The 17,895-nt window shown below is 39.8% G+C and overlaps 1 protein-coding gene across 1 annotated transcript in view; it reads right to left on the bottom strand.

Moving 5' to 3' along the window:
* The window catches only part of MTUS2 (microtubule associated scaffold protein 2), a 224,655-nt gene that overhangs the window by 48,555 nt on the left and 158,205 nt on the right, over positions 1-17,895 (bottom strand). Inside the window, exons 6-7 of the mRNA XM_056502483.1 lie at positions 10,148-10,309; positions 1,994-2,092 (exon numbers count right to left, since the gene is read on the bottom strand). Of these exons, the coding sequence (XP_056358458.1) occupies positions 1,994-2,092; positions 10,148-10,309 (261 nt within the window). The remainder of the gene's footprint in view (positions 1-1,993; positions 2,093-10,147; positions 10,310-17,895) is intronic.

Below are 17,895 nucleotides of genomic sequence, written 5' to 3'. Positions count from 1 at the left end.
TCTATGGACATCTGTTCCTATACACAGATCTCAGGAACAGTATTGCAGGATAAAACTGAGATCCCTGCAAGACTCTGCATCTCAAAATTCCCTTGCAAGCCCTCAGATTCAAAGCTCAAAAAATTTGTGCATGACAGCCAAAACTCAGCACTGATTAGAAGGAACTGAATGTGAGAGGGCCAGTAGCAGAGGCAAATACAACCCAGAAACAGCACTCAGAAATTTTGAAACCCATTTCACAGCCAGATGTAGCTGTGGTGGAATTACCTGTGAGACACATTCTCCCCCATCAAAAAGTGTAAACCATGCAGGAGTCTGTGATCCTGATGGAGGAAAGTCTGTGACTGTCCCTTAGCATCAGCTACTCTGAGTGTCCTCTTCAAAGGCTGCTTTGAGTATTTTTTGAAATTGTTAAGTAGGTGAAAAAATTGTCATTATTGCCTTGTTATTGCAGCAGTTATTTCAAAGAATACCAAAGGCTACTCTAGAAACAATAAATGAAGATGAGGTTTATTTTTCTACTTGATCCTTAGAGTGATAAATACATTTACGTTGGCTTAGTTGCAGACAAGCAAGCTGAACAAATTCTACATCAGTCTGATGGATGGAGGTCAGATACTCAACCTCTCAGGAGAATGAAGAAACCTTTGAGGCCTCATGAATTAGATATGCCAAAACTTTAGGCCTTGAAAATTATTAAGCCACCTGTGGAAATGCAGACCTCCTTGAGACAATACAAATACACTGTACAAATATTCCAGTGTTCCATTTTGCTTTGTAATCCTAGTGGAAGCAAATCAGCTGTGCTGTAACATGCTGCTACAGCCACAATCAGTGCTGATGCTCCAACTGGACTCCCACTGCTATAAACACTGGTGAGCTTCTGGTCTGGCAGTCTCTGTAACAAATTCTTTGGGTCTCTCTGTGATCTCACCAGGTGCAAAATAGCCTGTAAATTATATGACTCAGAGGACAGTGTTAGGTTCATCTTTTTACTCTAGTATCTTTGTAAGGAGGGGAGATTTGTGTCCTGTTGGTGCTTGGGAAGATTAAATTTAACCTTCCATTTTCTTGATTTTGTTGGCTGAGAAAAAGAAGAATAGAGATTAAGCTTAATAATAATGGAGAAACTCTTGGTGCAAGTTATAGGAGCTGGAGAGCTGTTCTATCTACATGCTTTATATTTTGCCACCAAATGAAGCAACATGGGGTTCTATCCCCCACAGTTATAACTTAAATGTCACACAGCTGTGGAGATGAAATTTTAAGTATTCAAGCAGAGTCTGAAAAATGAGGCAACAGAAGATAAACTGCAAGCACAATGAAATAATTGAGACCATGCACACTCATTTCAGAAGCATTTAGATCAGCCAAAGGCCAGGCTCACAAAAACCTTTAGGCACCTTATCCATTTGTTAATGTGCACTCAGTAGACATAAATAGAAATAAATTATCTTCATTTTAGTAAATTAAAGCAGGTATTCTTCAGAAATGATAAATCATGTGTTTGTGCCCAATATTGAGGTATAAGTTGACAATGTCCCAACAGCACTTTGGAGGTTTTTCTATAGACAATCCCTTTCCCAGTGATGCACAGATACAGCCCAGGAAATTTAGTGACCTGCATAAGAGTACATTCTGAGCAATACACCATCACTCCAGGTAATCATCTGAGGTGTCTTTTATTTTGCTACAGGTATCTGTCCCCTTTCTTTGTAAGAAAATTGTAATGATAAAAAACATGTTCCTGTGCCTTTAAACATGTAATAGCAACAACTCTTTGTTTTGAAAGAGAGATGATTGCATGGTCATAACAAAGAGAACAAGTCTATTCAGCTCATGCATTGGTCTGATAAAGCCAGCTTAATGAGCCTTGGACACAATCAATCCTCACTTTACAGTAGTAGCTCTCAGATTTGGGTGTGTTAACAAGAGATGCAAAGTCAACAAGTTTAAATCTTTCCTGAAACAGTGCTTTCAGGTTCATAAATACCTGGTGAATGGAGTTTTGTGGCTGTCACTGCTGCTTTCTTAGGGGATGAGACAGCTGGTCTGCTAGAATCCTGATCTTTTTGTACTTCTTTCTTCACACCTGTTTTAGGAAAAAAAAAAAATCAAAGGTAGAAAGACATCTGGTTTATAATTCTGTTTGTAACTGTACAGAACTGTGTCACTAAGATACACATCAAAGTGGCAAAATGTATTTTCACATACATATCCTAGGCTCTGCACAGAATGATGCTACACAGCACTCCTGGGTTGGATGTAACCATGACTGTGGACATGTGGCTGAGCTGGCATGCACAGCACTAAAGCAGGACAGAAGAAAGCCTTACACACTACCTTGGCCTTGCAGTCATCTGCACTATGGCAGATGCCATTAAGGCACAAATAGCTGCACAGGTAACCCATCCTATCTGTTCTGGGGGCTGTGTTCTGTCTCTTTACCTTGCTGGGCTGCAGGAGAAGTGGAATAGGACTGTGCAAAGCTGAAATTACCTGCAAGTGCCTGCCCTGTCCCTTTTCCACAGGCAAGGAAGCTCCTTTTCTGGAGACCAGCTTTCCCAAGGTGGCCTCATGTATTCAGGAGAGAGGCTCAAACCAGAGCTAGAACCAGGTGTCAGGGCTGAGCTGGGTGTGGCTGCCTGGACACATGGGAGTGGGTCTCTGTGCAGAGTCAGGCAGGGACAGAGGTGGGCAAGCACATTCAGGGCACAAACCTACAAGACACTGTGCCAGTGTGGGATGAAACAGGGCATGGAATATTTCAGTGTCTGTTGTTATCTGTGCCAGCTCTCTGCCAGCTGTCAGAGTCCTGCAGTCGGTGGCTGCCTCTTGCACCAGGAGACACAACTTCTCTGAAAGCCAGAGTGGCCACCCAGGCTCAGCTCCTCCTGCCCACCCTCAGCTCCCATCAAAATAGCTGTGGGCACCATGCTGTGTGCAGCAACATGAGGTCCTGCCCTGCTTGTTTGACCACGGTGTGACAGTCACAGACATGGATTTCAGGCAGAAAACATGCATCAAAGAAGTAAGGAGGAAGAGCAATAAAAAGCAACCCCCTGAGAGAATAATGTATTTTCCTATTTGCTTTCCTTTTCTTAACCATTAGTGTTTGTTGGGGGTTGCATTTTAGCCTGAAGGACTGTGTCACAGCCCCTGGATACACAGGAAAAACTGAGAGATTTAAGGCAAATAGAGGGAAATCAAAGTTTGCCTTATTAACTTTCCCCTCTTTTATAAGTATGTTCACAGACATTTTATAAGAAAATGTCCCACAGAATCTGAAGTATCTGAAGCAGGAAAACAAAATCCGATTTTCCAAAAGGTAACACTATCTTCCATTTTACTTAATACAAATGTGACCTGGCTCTTTCAACAGTGGATAAAAATTATAATTTTATATGGGGATCATAACCTTCAGGGACACTATCTGATTTACTAGTTTTCTGCTCCCTCCAAAGCCACACCTAGTCACAGCTGCAGTACATAGGTTTATTTCTGCTGCATCTTCCACCCTTCCTCTTCTGTCTGCATCAGGACTTGCATGCAGGGAGCTGCAGACGCAGCACTTGCCACACACCAGAAGCTGAGCTGCATAATTCCTAGCACTGTCTCAGCATGTGCTTGCAGAGTGCTTTTGGAAAGAGCACACCTGCATGTACAACTGTTTGTGGGACAAGCTCTAAAACCCTCCTTGACTCTCTTCCACTGTTCATAGGCAAATCATAAGGGGCTTGTAAAGACTGAGCACTTGCTCATACCTTTACTTTTGTCAATCTCCATTTTCTCTGCTGTTCATAAATACATGTAGAGGCTATGCTTCTCATTTGTGATTAATACTTTTCACAGTGAAGTGACTGAAGATATAAATTGCCTGTGCCTGCCTTCTATTACACTGTACTGTACTACAGAGCAGGACATAAAATAAGTTTATGGTGCCTATTCATTGCTAAGGACCAACCTGAGATGGCAGCTGTGAGACAAAACCAGGGCTTGTTTTATAAGACATAGTTTATATAGTTACAGATTCAAGCATTACTTTTTCACAGTAATAAGGCTTTGGCTTTTCTGGGGCTTTAAAAATAAAAATATCATGCACAAATGGGCCATATACTGAGCTCCTCCATAAATTCTGCCATGCCAGATGCCAAACACAGGCAACAGTAAAGTGTGTGTTTTCCTTATGCTTTCCTTAGGCATGTAAATAATTAACTACTTCTGGTTTTGAGACATTTTCAATGAGGAACACCTGGGGAATTCATGCAGTGCCTTGACCTTAAGCACAAAGCGAGAATCAATTCCCCAGTTGGAGCTTGGCTGTAAGAAAACAGAGCAAAGAAGCCCAGAATTTTGCAGAGGGCAAGGCAGGGTTTGAGGAGAGCAGTGGGAGTTGTGTCTGGGTGCTGCTCAGCAGGTGCAGCCACGGGGGGAGCACTGGCTCCAAAAATCCAAGGCAAGCAGAAAGAAGGTGCAAACAGATATCTGGTCAAGGGGGTTGGGCTAATAACATCAGCTGGGCTAATAACAAGGAAGGTTAGTGCCCTTGTTCAGTTTACAAGGACTAGGAGAGCTCCTAAGGTCTGGGCAAGGGACAAGGGAGGAGCCAGTGCCAGCACAGCCTTGCTGGGAAGGGGACAGGGACAGGACCCATGCAGTGTGTTTTTTACTCAATTACTCAACTTCTCCTTCATAGGTAGAAGGGCCCTGGTGGCCTCTCCATGGCCCTCCCTAGAGGAGAGGGATTTAGAAAGCACCCAGCAGGCAGAAGGAAGGACAGTCTGCAGGAGCAAACTCTCATCGCTTTGCTAAGCTCATCACCCACAGGGAAATTTTAGAGGAAGAGCCATCCCTGGCATCAGACCTCATGTAAGAGCTTGAGATGAATGCTTTTCTAAAAATGGGGCTTGTTCTTGTCTTTTGAAACAACAGCTGTTAGTTGGTTTGAAGAGAAACATTCAGAAAACAGGTTGATTTCCTGCAGGGAAAAGAAATCTTTGGATTACAAGTGTTTGGGCTCAGAATTTGTCATTTCACAGAAATACAGAATTTCAGGTTTAAAAAAATCTGAGGGAGACCACTGGTGTAGCAATTAGCATAATGTGCAGTAGTACAGGGCATGGTACAGCAGGAGGTTATAAAGCTTGATCTTTTCTAGCTTTAAGTGTAATAAAAGTAATCCAAAGACAAAAATGCACAAAAAAAATCTGATGCTCCAGGGTAACTCAGGAAACAAGACAAACATTTTTCAGTTGTTATTACAGGCCTGAACATATGTAAAACCTCAAATTGTATTCTGTCATATATATATTGAGATGTCAAAAGGTGTTTTGCATGCAATCGTAAAATAATAACAAAGACACAAAATTAGAAAAGGAAATTAAGGACCATAAGTGTACATTTCTTGAATTTGCACACTTTTTAAATTTTCTTCTAAATTTGTCTTTTATAATGTATGTTAAATCTGATCTGGAACAAAATTTACCTCAAATTCTTAATGTCATTGGAAATATAGAATTCCAATTAGCTGTGTTAAGTGCCTGCATTAGCTTTATTCCTGCTGGCTGCATAATCAGGGCTCTTAGCACTGAGCTTCCCAGCAAAAAGCTCCTGGCATCTCAGGAGCTACCATTAACTTCCAGGCTTCCTGGAACAGTTTCCAAGGCTCTGCCAACTCCTACCACTGACAGGGCTCATGCAATGAGAAGTTTTGTTTCTGGTAGCCAGCAATCAAAGCCACAAAGTACTAATTTTTATGTGAATCTACATTCCATTTAAGTATAGAAATCTCTCAACGTTTCCCCTCTTTTAAAAAGCTATACTTGTGTAAATAAATGGATATTTTATGCCCTAAGAGAACAATGAGCATAAATATTTGTTTGTCTTTTTGGCTAGTGTGCTTACAACTTTTTCTTTTGAAAAAGGCCTCTAAACACACAGTTCTGTAAAGGTATTTACATTTCCTAATTAATATACACAACCTTCTCCAAATTATACAGAAGGAGCAAATGCAAAATAATTAGAATCACAAGGCAAAACATTCCAGAAATCACTTAGAAAAATAGCAAACAATGCCACTTCTCCATTCCCCCAGCAGTGCTGAATGCCAGCCTAGGAACCAGAGCAAAAGCCACCCTATCCAAGACATCTTCTCAAGCACTGCAGAATCAGCACTTGTATTTGCCTGTACCTTTTTGAGTCTTCAAAAGCCAGTGTACTGGGATAGGCTTCAATTTGCTTTCATACTTCTCACTGAAAGCACACTAACAAATTGTACATTGAGTATTTATTCCAAAACAAATCCTAACATGCTGTAGACATCATTAACAATTCAATGGGACTGACTGCATTCAGATGGATTCCAGCTGTTCTCAGGAGTATTTTATGAGTTAACTAATGCAGTCTGAAAGTTAAAAAAAAAACAACCCCAAAAAACAACCAAGGAAATATCTTCAGTCACTCACAGACACAGGGAGCCCCTTTGAGCTTTCTTCTGCCTTTCCCCCTGATACCTATGACTAGTCTTGTCCTTGGTGAGTAATGACACATCCCTGCATGCATTGTTTGAGACAAAATGAGCAAAGCTGGAAATATGATGGATTCTGTAGAATGAGAGCAGTCTAATCCTCTCCAGAGACTCTCTACTTCCTGTGATCTATGAGACACTGAAAGACTGAATAAATAAGTAGATGTGGAAGAAAGACTATGTATTTCTTGAAGCAGAAACTGCTAATGCTTGTGCTTTTCCCTTTGTATTTGTTTCAAATTGTTTTCAAGTCTGATAAGAAAAAAAAGGACAATGACTATTTCATTGTCTTGTCCAAAAATGGTTGCCTTGTTCTTGCATTAAAAAAGAAGTCTGTCTAGCTGATGTCTAAGAAAAGAAAGGGAAAAATAAAACCTGATAAAATAATTCATTCTTTGGACTAAATAGAAAATCTTAGGGTAATTCAGAACATCCAGCATTAGTTAAAGAGTTAAAACAGCTGCTTCTCTTTCTGCCATTTTGCATGGATCCTATGGCATTTTATTATATCTTCCTCCTACAGTTGTGCTATGGCATGTTTTAGGGTGGTTCCCTGAAGAAAGGGAGGAAAACTTGCAGATGAACTCCCCGTTTCTCCTGCAAGTTAGTGCTGAATACCCCTGTGTTCAGCACAGGAGCAATATGAATGTAACCCACTGCACAGTGCTGTTCAGCTTTGGAGGGAAGTGTTTGCAAGGGGGAACAAAGTCCAGCAGCAGACTCTTCTCCCTTCATCCCTGCAAGAGAGCTGCTGCTCACTCTTCCCCCTCAGGTGACCTCAGCTCATCCCTCTCCCTCCTGCTGACGTTGTGCTGTCTGGATTTTGCAGAATCTGATCAAAAAAGCACATTTCACACTATAAGATTGCTGGTGAGAGCTGAGATAACACTGGCCTCCTATTTTTCATCTTGACTGATTGCATTTAACAGCCTGTCCTGTTATATATGATTTACTGGTACTTGCAGAAGCACAGGAATTGACTGGGTGAATTTTTTGAACAATGCTTTTTTGATTGTCTTTAATTTAGGGGGCCAAGTAGGAGCAAGCTGCTCAAATTAATTCCTTATTGCCACTGTCATTGCACTCCAATTAGGATATTTCTTATGGATGACAACAGTCATTAAATAACCAAGTAGAAATAGGCATCCCATAACACACACCCCTCAAAATCCATAACATAATAGAAAATATAAAATCCCACAGCTCTCTGATTTCATAGACAGTTGGGTGGCAGATCCAGCCTGGTGGACAGAACTGAGTCTCTGAACATTGCCTTCTGCAGATATTGCCCCATTTTAAGGGAAATTTAAAGCAGAAAATTCATATGTGTATGCTTCAAGTACTACATATTTTAATCAACATCTGTGGAAAGAGGAAGCTTGTATGAATTTCAGAGCTAATTATAGTTGCAAAGTTCCTGATGGAGAGCTGTTTTCACCTATCATTAAACAAAATATAAAGTAATATAGAAATGTTAAGTTTTAGTTAGGTTATCACTTCCCAAAGTAGCAAATATATTTAAGTGAAATAAGGCCTCTCTTTTTCTAGTCAAGTATGTGCTTTCTTTTCACTTACCTATAAATGGACAGACATGTAAATATAAAAAGTGCTGTGCAATACACTGAAATCTAATTCAGTGTTTTCACTTTTCACAGACCAGTCATGCCTGAAAAACAACTTGCATGACAATGATCTTCCACTGCTATTGTCCCATGCCAGAATTTTTTTTTATCATCTGAAGCATCTTCTGCTGCACAGCATCAGCTAAAAGAGTCCATTTTCATTAATTACATATTTTTTTATTCCCCAAAGTCCAATTTATTTCACAAGCACTTTTATTGAAATATCAGGTATATAATCTCTCTTGAGCAGTTGTGTCCTTATTTTTTTAAGTGAAAATTTACTGTTCATATGGTCTTCTCAAGAAACATCTAATACATGAAAACTTTCATGTAATTTTTGATAGCTATTTTTGATTCATTAATATAGGTAGATATTTTCATTTGTGAATTAATTTACTATTAATTTACTTATTACATAGATAAAATTATGCATGTCTCTGAAACACAAATGTAATTTTTACATTACCTGACATTGCACTCTTTCAGAATATTATTTATATTTAAATTACTGCCATCCTCTTTGTGAAACACTTTCCCTTCCTTTCATAAAATATGCTGTATGCAATACACAAAAGTGCCTGTGCTCCTCAGCTGTAACTGTGGAGTGCTCTAAGCACTTCAGTTTAGTAACTGCAATGTCTTGCACAGGAGGTTGGTCAGATGTTAAATATGTATGCAACTTCAAGCCTATAGAAATCACTGTCCAAAGGATACCCAAATAGAAAAGTTTACATTCTGTAGGTGTCTCTAACACATTGGGATCTATACCCAGTGTTCATATACCACTGCAAGAGAGGCAAGATTAGAACAACTAAAAAACTCCTTGTTCTTCATAATTTCTTTGAGTTATTTCTACTTTTTCTCCTATCAACTACTTAGCATTTTGAGGAGCCATGACACTGTTTTAATAAAAATAAAAAAGATTTTAAAAAATCATGAATTGGCCACATCTACATGCTGCTAACTTGGCTCATAAAAAATTAAACCAGAACATTGGACTAACATAGTTTCCTTTGCTTCTGTCTGTTTTGTATAATAACAACTTCCTAAACTTGTCAGCTACCCCTGTTCAGAGCTGTGTCTGACTGTTTGCATAGCACAGGCAGGTAACCCTACTTCCATGTTTAGTTTCCTTCCTGAATAAAACAGACAAGTTTATGACATGGTAATTGCCTAATTATCCCTTCATCCTTTTCTTGATCCATGAGCCTTTTATTGTATTTATCTCCTTCTGTCCAGTTGGTCTGGTGGGTACCTGGTGTCCAGCCAAGGTCAAACCACTACAACAGGTTAATCTGTCTGGAAACCAAGGGACAAGAACTAGCAATTCATAAAGTCTTTGTCTCATATTTTGCACTGATTTTTTCTTCCCAGCTCCATTTGCAATGTGTTCTCAAACCCAATGGAACTTATATAGAGATGAAACACTGTTGAGTAAGAGCCAGCCTGGAAAAAATTATTTAGTTTGGAATTTTAACTGTTAGATCTCATCTGACCTTAATGGAACTGGTCATTTGAGACATAACTGAATTGAGCAGGAGAGTTTAGGCAAGGAAACAATTTGGAAACAAGACTAGGGGTTTTTTGATTTGTTTGCTTGCCTCCTCCTGCCTCTCTGAATGAAAAAAACAAAGATTACTTAAACCTAGAAGCCAATATTCTCATCACTAGCAATGAATTATCTGCTCAATGGAATGCTTTGGTCTCCCAATTTTTTACAAAAATGCATTCAAAAAGCTGCTTGTTAAGAACCAACAATATATGCACTAAATGCATATTGAAGGCATATGCCTTCAATTCCCCATATAACTCACAAAATGAGATTATAGTTGTGTTGTTGACAGTGTTTATAAGAGTAAACAGAGTAAATTGGTACACCAGCAATGGGTGCAAGGATGGCATGAAAATTAATGAAAAGCAAGCAGTAAAAGAGCATCACAGCAAGGTTCCTGCACTTCTTGGCTCCACACAGGTGGTGTTAGAAGCGTGGAGCACTTACCAGGGGGTGCTGTGGCAGGTTTTGGTGCTGGCAGTAAGCTCCTGCGTGGGGTCGCTGTGCTGCTCGGCACCTGCGTTGTGCTTTTGCTGCTCCCCTTGGCAACGTCCTTGGGAGGTGCAGATGCCCTAGGGGTGCTCTGCTCTTCATTTCCAAAGCTGGAACCTGCAGGAGACCAGAGCTGCACTAATTATAAGTCCATAAAAAATGTATGAACTGTGGCATAGAGACCCAACTTCTATCAGCGATTACAACCTACAGTGACACGTTCTCACTGCACCTTGGGCTAAGCTACACAGACTTTCTCCAGTGTAAACCCTCAGGCAGAAATAAAGAGTTCCCAACAACTTCCTTAAATGCTAAATCTTGGCAGCTGCTACAGTCTGATTCCAACAGGAAATTGAGACCTCCTCTTGGTCTACTTCTATGAAGCCACAATGCTCATAAAGAAATTCCTAAATATTTGGGTGGATGAGTTTATGGTGTTGTAGCTGCTAGAGGAGCCACAGCACACATTCACCCTATCACTTGGAAGCTGCTGGTGTTTGAAATAAAGGGGAATAGCAGGGCTCAGTGGTGCAAAGTTTCAAATTCCCCTGCTCAGGTGGAGATTTCCCACAAAGAGTCTCTCAGATCACACTCAGACATTTGAATAATAAGATAAAAAAACAATGAAAAAATTCTGCCTTAACTCTCACCTCCACTTCAGTCATTTTCTCATAACAAATATTAGATTGCCAAGTTTTCCATATTATATTGACCTCTTTCAAAACTTTTAATGAGTTTGGTTTCCTCCTGCATTTACTGTCTAGGGAATAATGACATCCTAGATTCCTTGTAGACATAAGGAAAACAATATTTTCTTAACATTTGAGAAAGGCAAAGTTGGAGTATTGTTTTTACCTATCTGTCTTCAAGGCCTAAGAGGAGCAAAAGATTACAGCAGATCCAGACTTGAACATTTGCAGAAGAATGAACATTTTGTTTGAAAAAATGAGTGGAGATAGTGCAAGAAATACAAAGGATGTCAGAAAAGACCTATAATTTTTATTGCAATTGTTTTACAAAAATACAATATAATATTGGTTAGGTACTGCCTGCAGGAAAATGGTAGCATTATCTTAATAATTGGCATCCCCAAGTCTCCAGTATTTTTAAGATGTAGGCTTCTTGAAAGTGTACAGGTAAAGAAGAGATTTCATTTTTGCCTTTGTTGCTAAAAATCTACTAGAAAAAAAAACCAGTTTGGAAAAGAAAATCCTCTTTCTGATAAAGGAAGATTATAGCTTTTGGCTCTGAGTAAACAGCTTTAAGTTTTGCTGTGTCTTTGAAGCTGCTTGCATATAAGTCTTAATTTAAAGCATGTATCTTCAGTATAAATGGACTTCTACAAACATATTTCACCTTTCCCAAGCCACATTAAAAACTCAAAGCAGTGTAGTGTACTCCACATAGGAACAGAAGCACCTGAAGCATTTATCACCTTTACACAGCTCTGCACACAACAACCCCTCAGCACATCAGGTCATTGCTGAATATCCAGACAACATGGATTTCTCACCTGTCTAACAAACATTTAAGTTTATGTGCTGAGTTAACTGTGACAAAGCACTGCTGACTTCCAGAAAGTCACAACAGCAGAAAATCTGGCCCAGCCTAGCCCTGTCTCCTCTGCAGCTGGCACGAGGGCATCTCTTCTGCCAGGTGCAGGGGGGATGCTGCAGGATGTGTGCCCACCTCAGGCTGTCTGCTCCACCCTCCTGAAGCTATTCCTGAAGGTCTCATATAATATAATATTATATAATATTATAATATTATAATATATAATATATGATATATAATATAATATAATATATAATATATAATATATAATATATAATATATAATATATAATATATAATATATAATATATAATATATAATATATAATATATAATTATATATAATATTGTGCTTACCCGGTCAGTTTGGGTAACACCACTTGTAGAAAATTTTTTTCTTTCTTCAGCTATTTTTTTTTTAAGTTTCCATTGCAGAAACACTAACCTTGAAGAGTCAGTTATTCTTACTATTTGCAGAGAAATAGAGTTCAAGTGTTCTTTAATGGAAGCCCTTTGTTCTCAATTTCAATATTCATTCAGTGCTGTGCAGTGAGGAGTAAGGGAAGAAGTGTGAGGCTGACAGGGAGCAGGTGTTCCCTACAGAGCCTGGAGAAGACTGGGGAAGCAGGTATTTCCCTGCAGCTTGGATATTAAAAATTTGGGAGTTTTGAATTTTTTGTGGGGTTTTTGGTACTGATTTTTTGGAGAATACTGCTTTTGATTTGAGGTTTTGGAGAAGATTTTTAAATTTGATCGAGTTAAAGTTACAGGTGTATAGTTAAAATAGAAGTGTGTGATTTTACATGGTGAAGAGTTTGAAATCTGAGTTTTTATTTTTATGGGACAAGATGGAGGATTTTAGGTGTTGGGGGTTTTTGTGTTTTTTTTATTTTTAATTATTTCAAGTAGTAGTTTTTGGTGGGACAGTTAGTGTTGCACTGCAGATTACAAGAGTTTGATTATTGGGTTAAAAATATAAATAATATAGGTGTTAACTTTTTATTAGACTGTTTAGCTTTAAGAGACTTTGTAATTAGCTAGGTTTACTTCCATTTTGTTCACTTTTAGCAGAATTCTTTGTACTTTAGATAAGATTTAATAAATAACCAAGCCCGAATACAAGAAAAGTTGGGAAGGAAGAAGTGAAGTTGAGACTGGAAAAAAGCAGTGGGGAAAAAGCTATTTTAGTTTTTGGTTTTGTCTTTCTTTCACACCTGTTTTAATTGTTAATAAATTAAAGAATTTTTTCCAAATTTTTTTTTTTTTTTTTTTTTTTTTTTTTGCCTGTGATAGAACTTGGTAAGTGATCTCCATGTCTTCATCTCTACCTGAGGTGTTATTCACCTTATTTTCTTTGCTGTCCTGTACAGGAGGTGAGAGAGTGAGGCAGCAGCAGGGTGGGTGCCTGGCAGCAGCCAAGGTCAACTCACCACAACAGCAATATCAACACACTCAGGGTTTGCTGAGATAAGGTCAGTGGTTGACTTCAGAGACATTATCTCTCACTTTGCTCTTCACTCATAGATGGAGATTGGAAAGAGACAGTGAGATACAACAACGTGTGTGTGTGTAATGTGCCCCAAAAAGCAAATATTTGCCTCTTTCATGGATAGCATTAGGGCAGCAGGAGTTCCCCAGGAGCAGAGGTAGGTGAGGCTACACATGGTGCTGGATTCCAGAGTTCAGGCAGCATTCAAAGAAGAAATTAAATTAAAGGCCTAGGAGAATGCAGATTTCTCATGATCTAGGAGGAAAATAAAGGTTTTCATTTACTTCAAGGAATCAACTTACAGGAAAATCAGAAAGATTATTCATCAGATGGTCCATGTGTTAGTCCCTCATGAAATAATGCCTCCCACTATTATCTGCAGCAGGTGGATCAGTGGCATCTGCCCTCCCATGATACCACCTCTTGCTTTTCAGTAAAACCTGTACAGAAGCAGCAGATGTGCAGTAGGTGAGCAGCTCCAGGTGACCACATCCTTTGTTGTATGGTACCTCTTCCCTCCCACTCCTCTGCTCTGGCATTCTGTCTAAGCCAGGGGAGGCTCTGCTTGCCTTTGAAGCACCTGGTGAATTGTTTGGGGGCTGCTACATAAAAGGCCCTGCATTTTTGCAGCTTCTGTGCTCTGTGAGGAGCAGCACTGCTGACTTGGCAGTAGAGTGTTTAACAGGCTGTTAACAATCTGCTGGGGCTAAAGGCCTTCAGCCTCACTTTTATCATCTCCTCGCTGTGAGCCCCAAGGAATCCTACTCTTCTGCTTCTGAAAATAAAAAGGGATATGGAAAAGAAGAATATTTCTTTGAAGACTTGAAGTAACTACTTTGGAAAGTCCCAGCTGCAGCCACTCTTTCCCAACACTTGTTTGCCAGTAGACATGGAGAAATTAGGACTGGGAATATACTGTAGGCTGTGTGTTGGAAAAAACCCATGATCAGAATCCCACTGGCTCCTCTCTCAGTATGTGCCACCACTCCTTTTACCATCTGGCTGCAGCTCATTTCAGTGGCTCCTCACCCTCAAAAAAGGAAGACTCTCTTCTATGTGTCAATGTGAGTTTGTGTATCTTGATTTACAAATATTTATTAAAAAGGATAAAAATATCATATATAAAACTAACTATAAAACTAGCAGAACATGGATGGGGAGAATTCTGCATTTGATGAGAAATTAATTAGGCCATGTTGTGTGGCAGGACTTGATCTGGGAGGAGACAGTGATAGGAAGGGCTGTGCTCTGGAGCCCCACAGCTACAGATTTCCCTGTCTGCAATCAAGGGCAATAAAGTCTCCTTCTGTTGGTGAATTTGCATCCTCTCTAGAAAAATATCTTGTTTGACAATGCCTGAAGGTCTGTGTTTTGCTGACAAACTGCAGGGGAGTGTCAGAGCCTGAGTGCAGCTGCTTCTGCAGCTCCCTGTCCTGTGGGCTGCTGTGAGCAGCTGTGACACTCCTGGACATGAGTGAGTTTCCAGCTCTCCACAGCAGCCCAGGCACTCCCTGTGCTGGCAGGAGGCTTGGAGCTGATAGCTCCTGCCACAGCTGAAATCACACCCAAGGGAACACGTTGGCATTGGCATGAGCATTGGAGGACAAACATTTACCCAGGGTTATGGGAAAGCCTGTTCAGCACAAAGATCCTTGGACACTACTCGATGCCAATAATGACAATGAAGTTACACCCAGTTGTTGCACCAGTGATCCCACTCAGCAATTCTAAATCCCTTCCCAGACACAGAACTGAAGAAGCTTAAAAAAATTATTTGAGCCACTTTCCTAATTCACACAGCCAGGAAACAGCAGAGACAGAGAAGTGAGCAGAAAAACCTGATGATAAATGAAGCTGGAATGGCTTTTTTCACCTGCAAAACACTGGGATGTATTAGTCCTCTGGGCTTTACTAGGCTGCACTTTTGTGCCCCAGTTTTCAAGCAAAAGTACAAGCACAAAGTGAAATTTAAAGTCACTGCCATGGGGAATGATCTGATAAGAAAAATATCTGAACTGCTGGAAATAATCAGGTGATCTTTAAAACCAAAACCTGCAAGACACACTTTTCACTGACTTGGGACATTTGCCCATCCTTCAATTAATGCCCATTCTTTATTCCTGACTGTTACTTGTGAAGGGGTAAGTAAATTTTATAGAATGATTACCACATATGCAACCCGTCAAATGAGATTTTTTATTTCACAACTTTAAGGGTTGCTGTTTTGAAGACCAGCATGGTGTATTTGAATATGAGGTTTCACAGTGTAATTTTCAAAAGACACAATTGAACATACAGCTCTGCAGCTCAAGCTGAAACAAAGCTCTGGACCAAGAGGTATGATGTGATAATTAGCTCTGAGGGCTAACCATGTTATTAAGATGTTGTGATAGTACATAAGATTACTAGCTGGATAATTGGGTTTTTTTGCCTTTGCAGAGAGACAGTGCCTGGCATTTCCTAACAGGCCAAATATGCAAGAAATCAGGCACCAGCTCATGAAAAGTTTCTTTTCCATCCAGAAAAGAAAATGCTTAAGAACTGATGTCCACACAATGCTTAAGCCTAACTTACTTACTTAGCTCAAAGTCTTTTTTCCCACTGCCTTTTTTTTTCTTCTTTTTTTTTGTCTCATTGGCTCGGGCCAAGATGTTTGAGCAATAATTCCCTGTAAAATATTTATTTTGTGCCTGATCATATGCCTTTATAAAAGCTGATTTTTCAGAAGTCTTTACATTCAAAAGTGAAACTTGAATTCTGAATTCAGTTTAATCATTCAGGTTAATAATTTTCACCAAAATAAGCAGCCACATTTACAAGATTTATTGGTTTTGATGACATTGAGTTTTTGAAATCTAGGTTAATTTTTGTGGCACAAACCCATCTTCAGTGTCCTTAATACATAATAGATAGCAGGAAAACAGCCTTCTGCTGATACACCTCCTTGTATTAATACTAACTAATTCATTTCACATCACCAAATAAAATATATATTTTAGGATCCAGCTATATGCATTTCTTACTTGAGTGGAGCCATGCACTGCTCCCTCCTGAAGTGTTACAAGCCTCAGTGGACAAGGTGAAAATTTCACCACAGAGTAAAATCTCTGTATATGTTACTGAGATTGCAGACAATTTGCTGACCATGCCAGACTTTGGAATGACATAACCCATTTTATTTGGGTTCTGGTGAGATGTTACACCTCTATCAGAAAAGAGGAGCATTTTATTATGTAACAAAGTCTGTATGTTGGTGGTGGCTTTACCTGCCACTGCCACTGGCAGATTCTACAGCTGAGAGCTTCTGCATGGCTGGCTAATTAAAACCCCATAGGACATGGAGCAAAGACAGCATAGTATTTCTCTGATCAACTGTAATATTTGTCAGAAGAGATAATATAAGTTTTTTGGAATCCTGCCAAAGATATCTGGGCTGCACAGACATTTTAGAATGGGCCTCAGACATCACTGTGTATCCACCTTCTGAAAGAGGAATCTCCTGGCACTACTAGGAGCAGAGCCATCAAAGGTCATTCAGGACCAAATTTTCCCTGCAAACCTTCCTGATCCAGAGTATGACTCTCATCACAGTGCCAAGAAACATCCCACATCAGGATGTTCCTCTTGTGGTACTTGGAGGAGCTGACACAGTAGAATTATATGCTGGGGAAATGTTTGCTTCTCTAGCTAGGAGAGAGAATCACACCTGCTGTAAGCTTCTCCTAGACATATGGATTAAGATTTCTAACAGATCAGATCAGAGTAACCTGATGTTACTCTGTAATTACTGAAGTTATCAGTAACTGTAGCACGGGCTGGTTCTTAAAACCTGAGATACCCTTGAAGGCAAGCAGGTACTCATAACGTTTTGGGAGCTCTTCTTGCTCACACAAGAACAGTCAAACATTTACATTTCTCTGAGATTCATTTTGGGAGAATAAATAAGTAGCTATAGCCAAGCAACAGGATCCTATGCCCTATGTAAATTTACTGAAATTGTTATTGAAGGCTGAATTTGTAAGAAAAATTATATTTGATCCCAGTGAGGGCAACTGAGGTGTTTGTCTTTGCTCCAACAAAATTTTAACATGAGCTGAATGTTTTAGGCAATAGACTACTCTCTATACCAGGCAAAAATCATGTGAGGAAAATCAGGAACATAGATTTACTTTAGATTGTGTCTGACAGTCATGCACTGCCTTACAGAGGAGGTGGATGAGTGCAGGTCCAAGGGCCACTTCTCCGCCTCATTGCCCAGCAGGATGGTCCTCTACATCACAAAATTCCCAGGCACTGTAGAGCTCTCAAAGTAACACCAAGCATTGATGGCATTTTTATCAAAGACACAAACATGATCCAATGGCCTCAGCTGCCAGAATGACCCCTGGGATCACCAGAGGCTGGCCCAAAGTTAAAATAACCAGAAAGAAGATACAGTTAACATCAATTTTCTATTACCACTAAAGCAGTAATGGGTACAGCCTACTTAGGGGGAGTTTTCCTGCATAGGAAGATTTGGATGCTCCTGGGTAGTCCTTCAGTCTCAGCACCCACACTTCTAGAAGCACCAGTTTTGTAGCATGCCTTGTGCTCATGACCATCTGCTTTCATGGCACTGAGCCTGCTTCTGAACTGGCATAGCAATTCCTACAGGGCACAGGC

This window comes from Oenanthe melanoleuca, chromosome 1 (assembly GCF_029582105.1).
Source record: "Oenanthe melanoleuca isolate GR-GAL-2019-014 chromosome 1, OMel1.0, whole genome shotgun sequence".
Taxonomy (NCBI): Eukaryota; Metazoa; Chordata; class Aves; order Passeriformes; family Muscicapidae; genus Oenanthe; species Oenanthe melanoleuca.
Note: the sequence above shows the minus strand (reverse complement) of the source record. Positions and strands in the feature narration are given on the sequence as shown.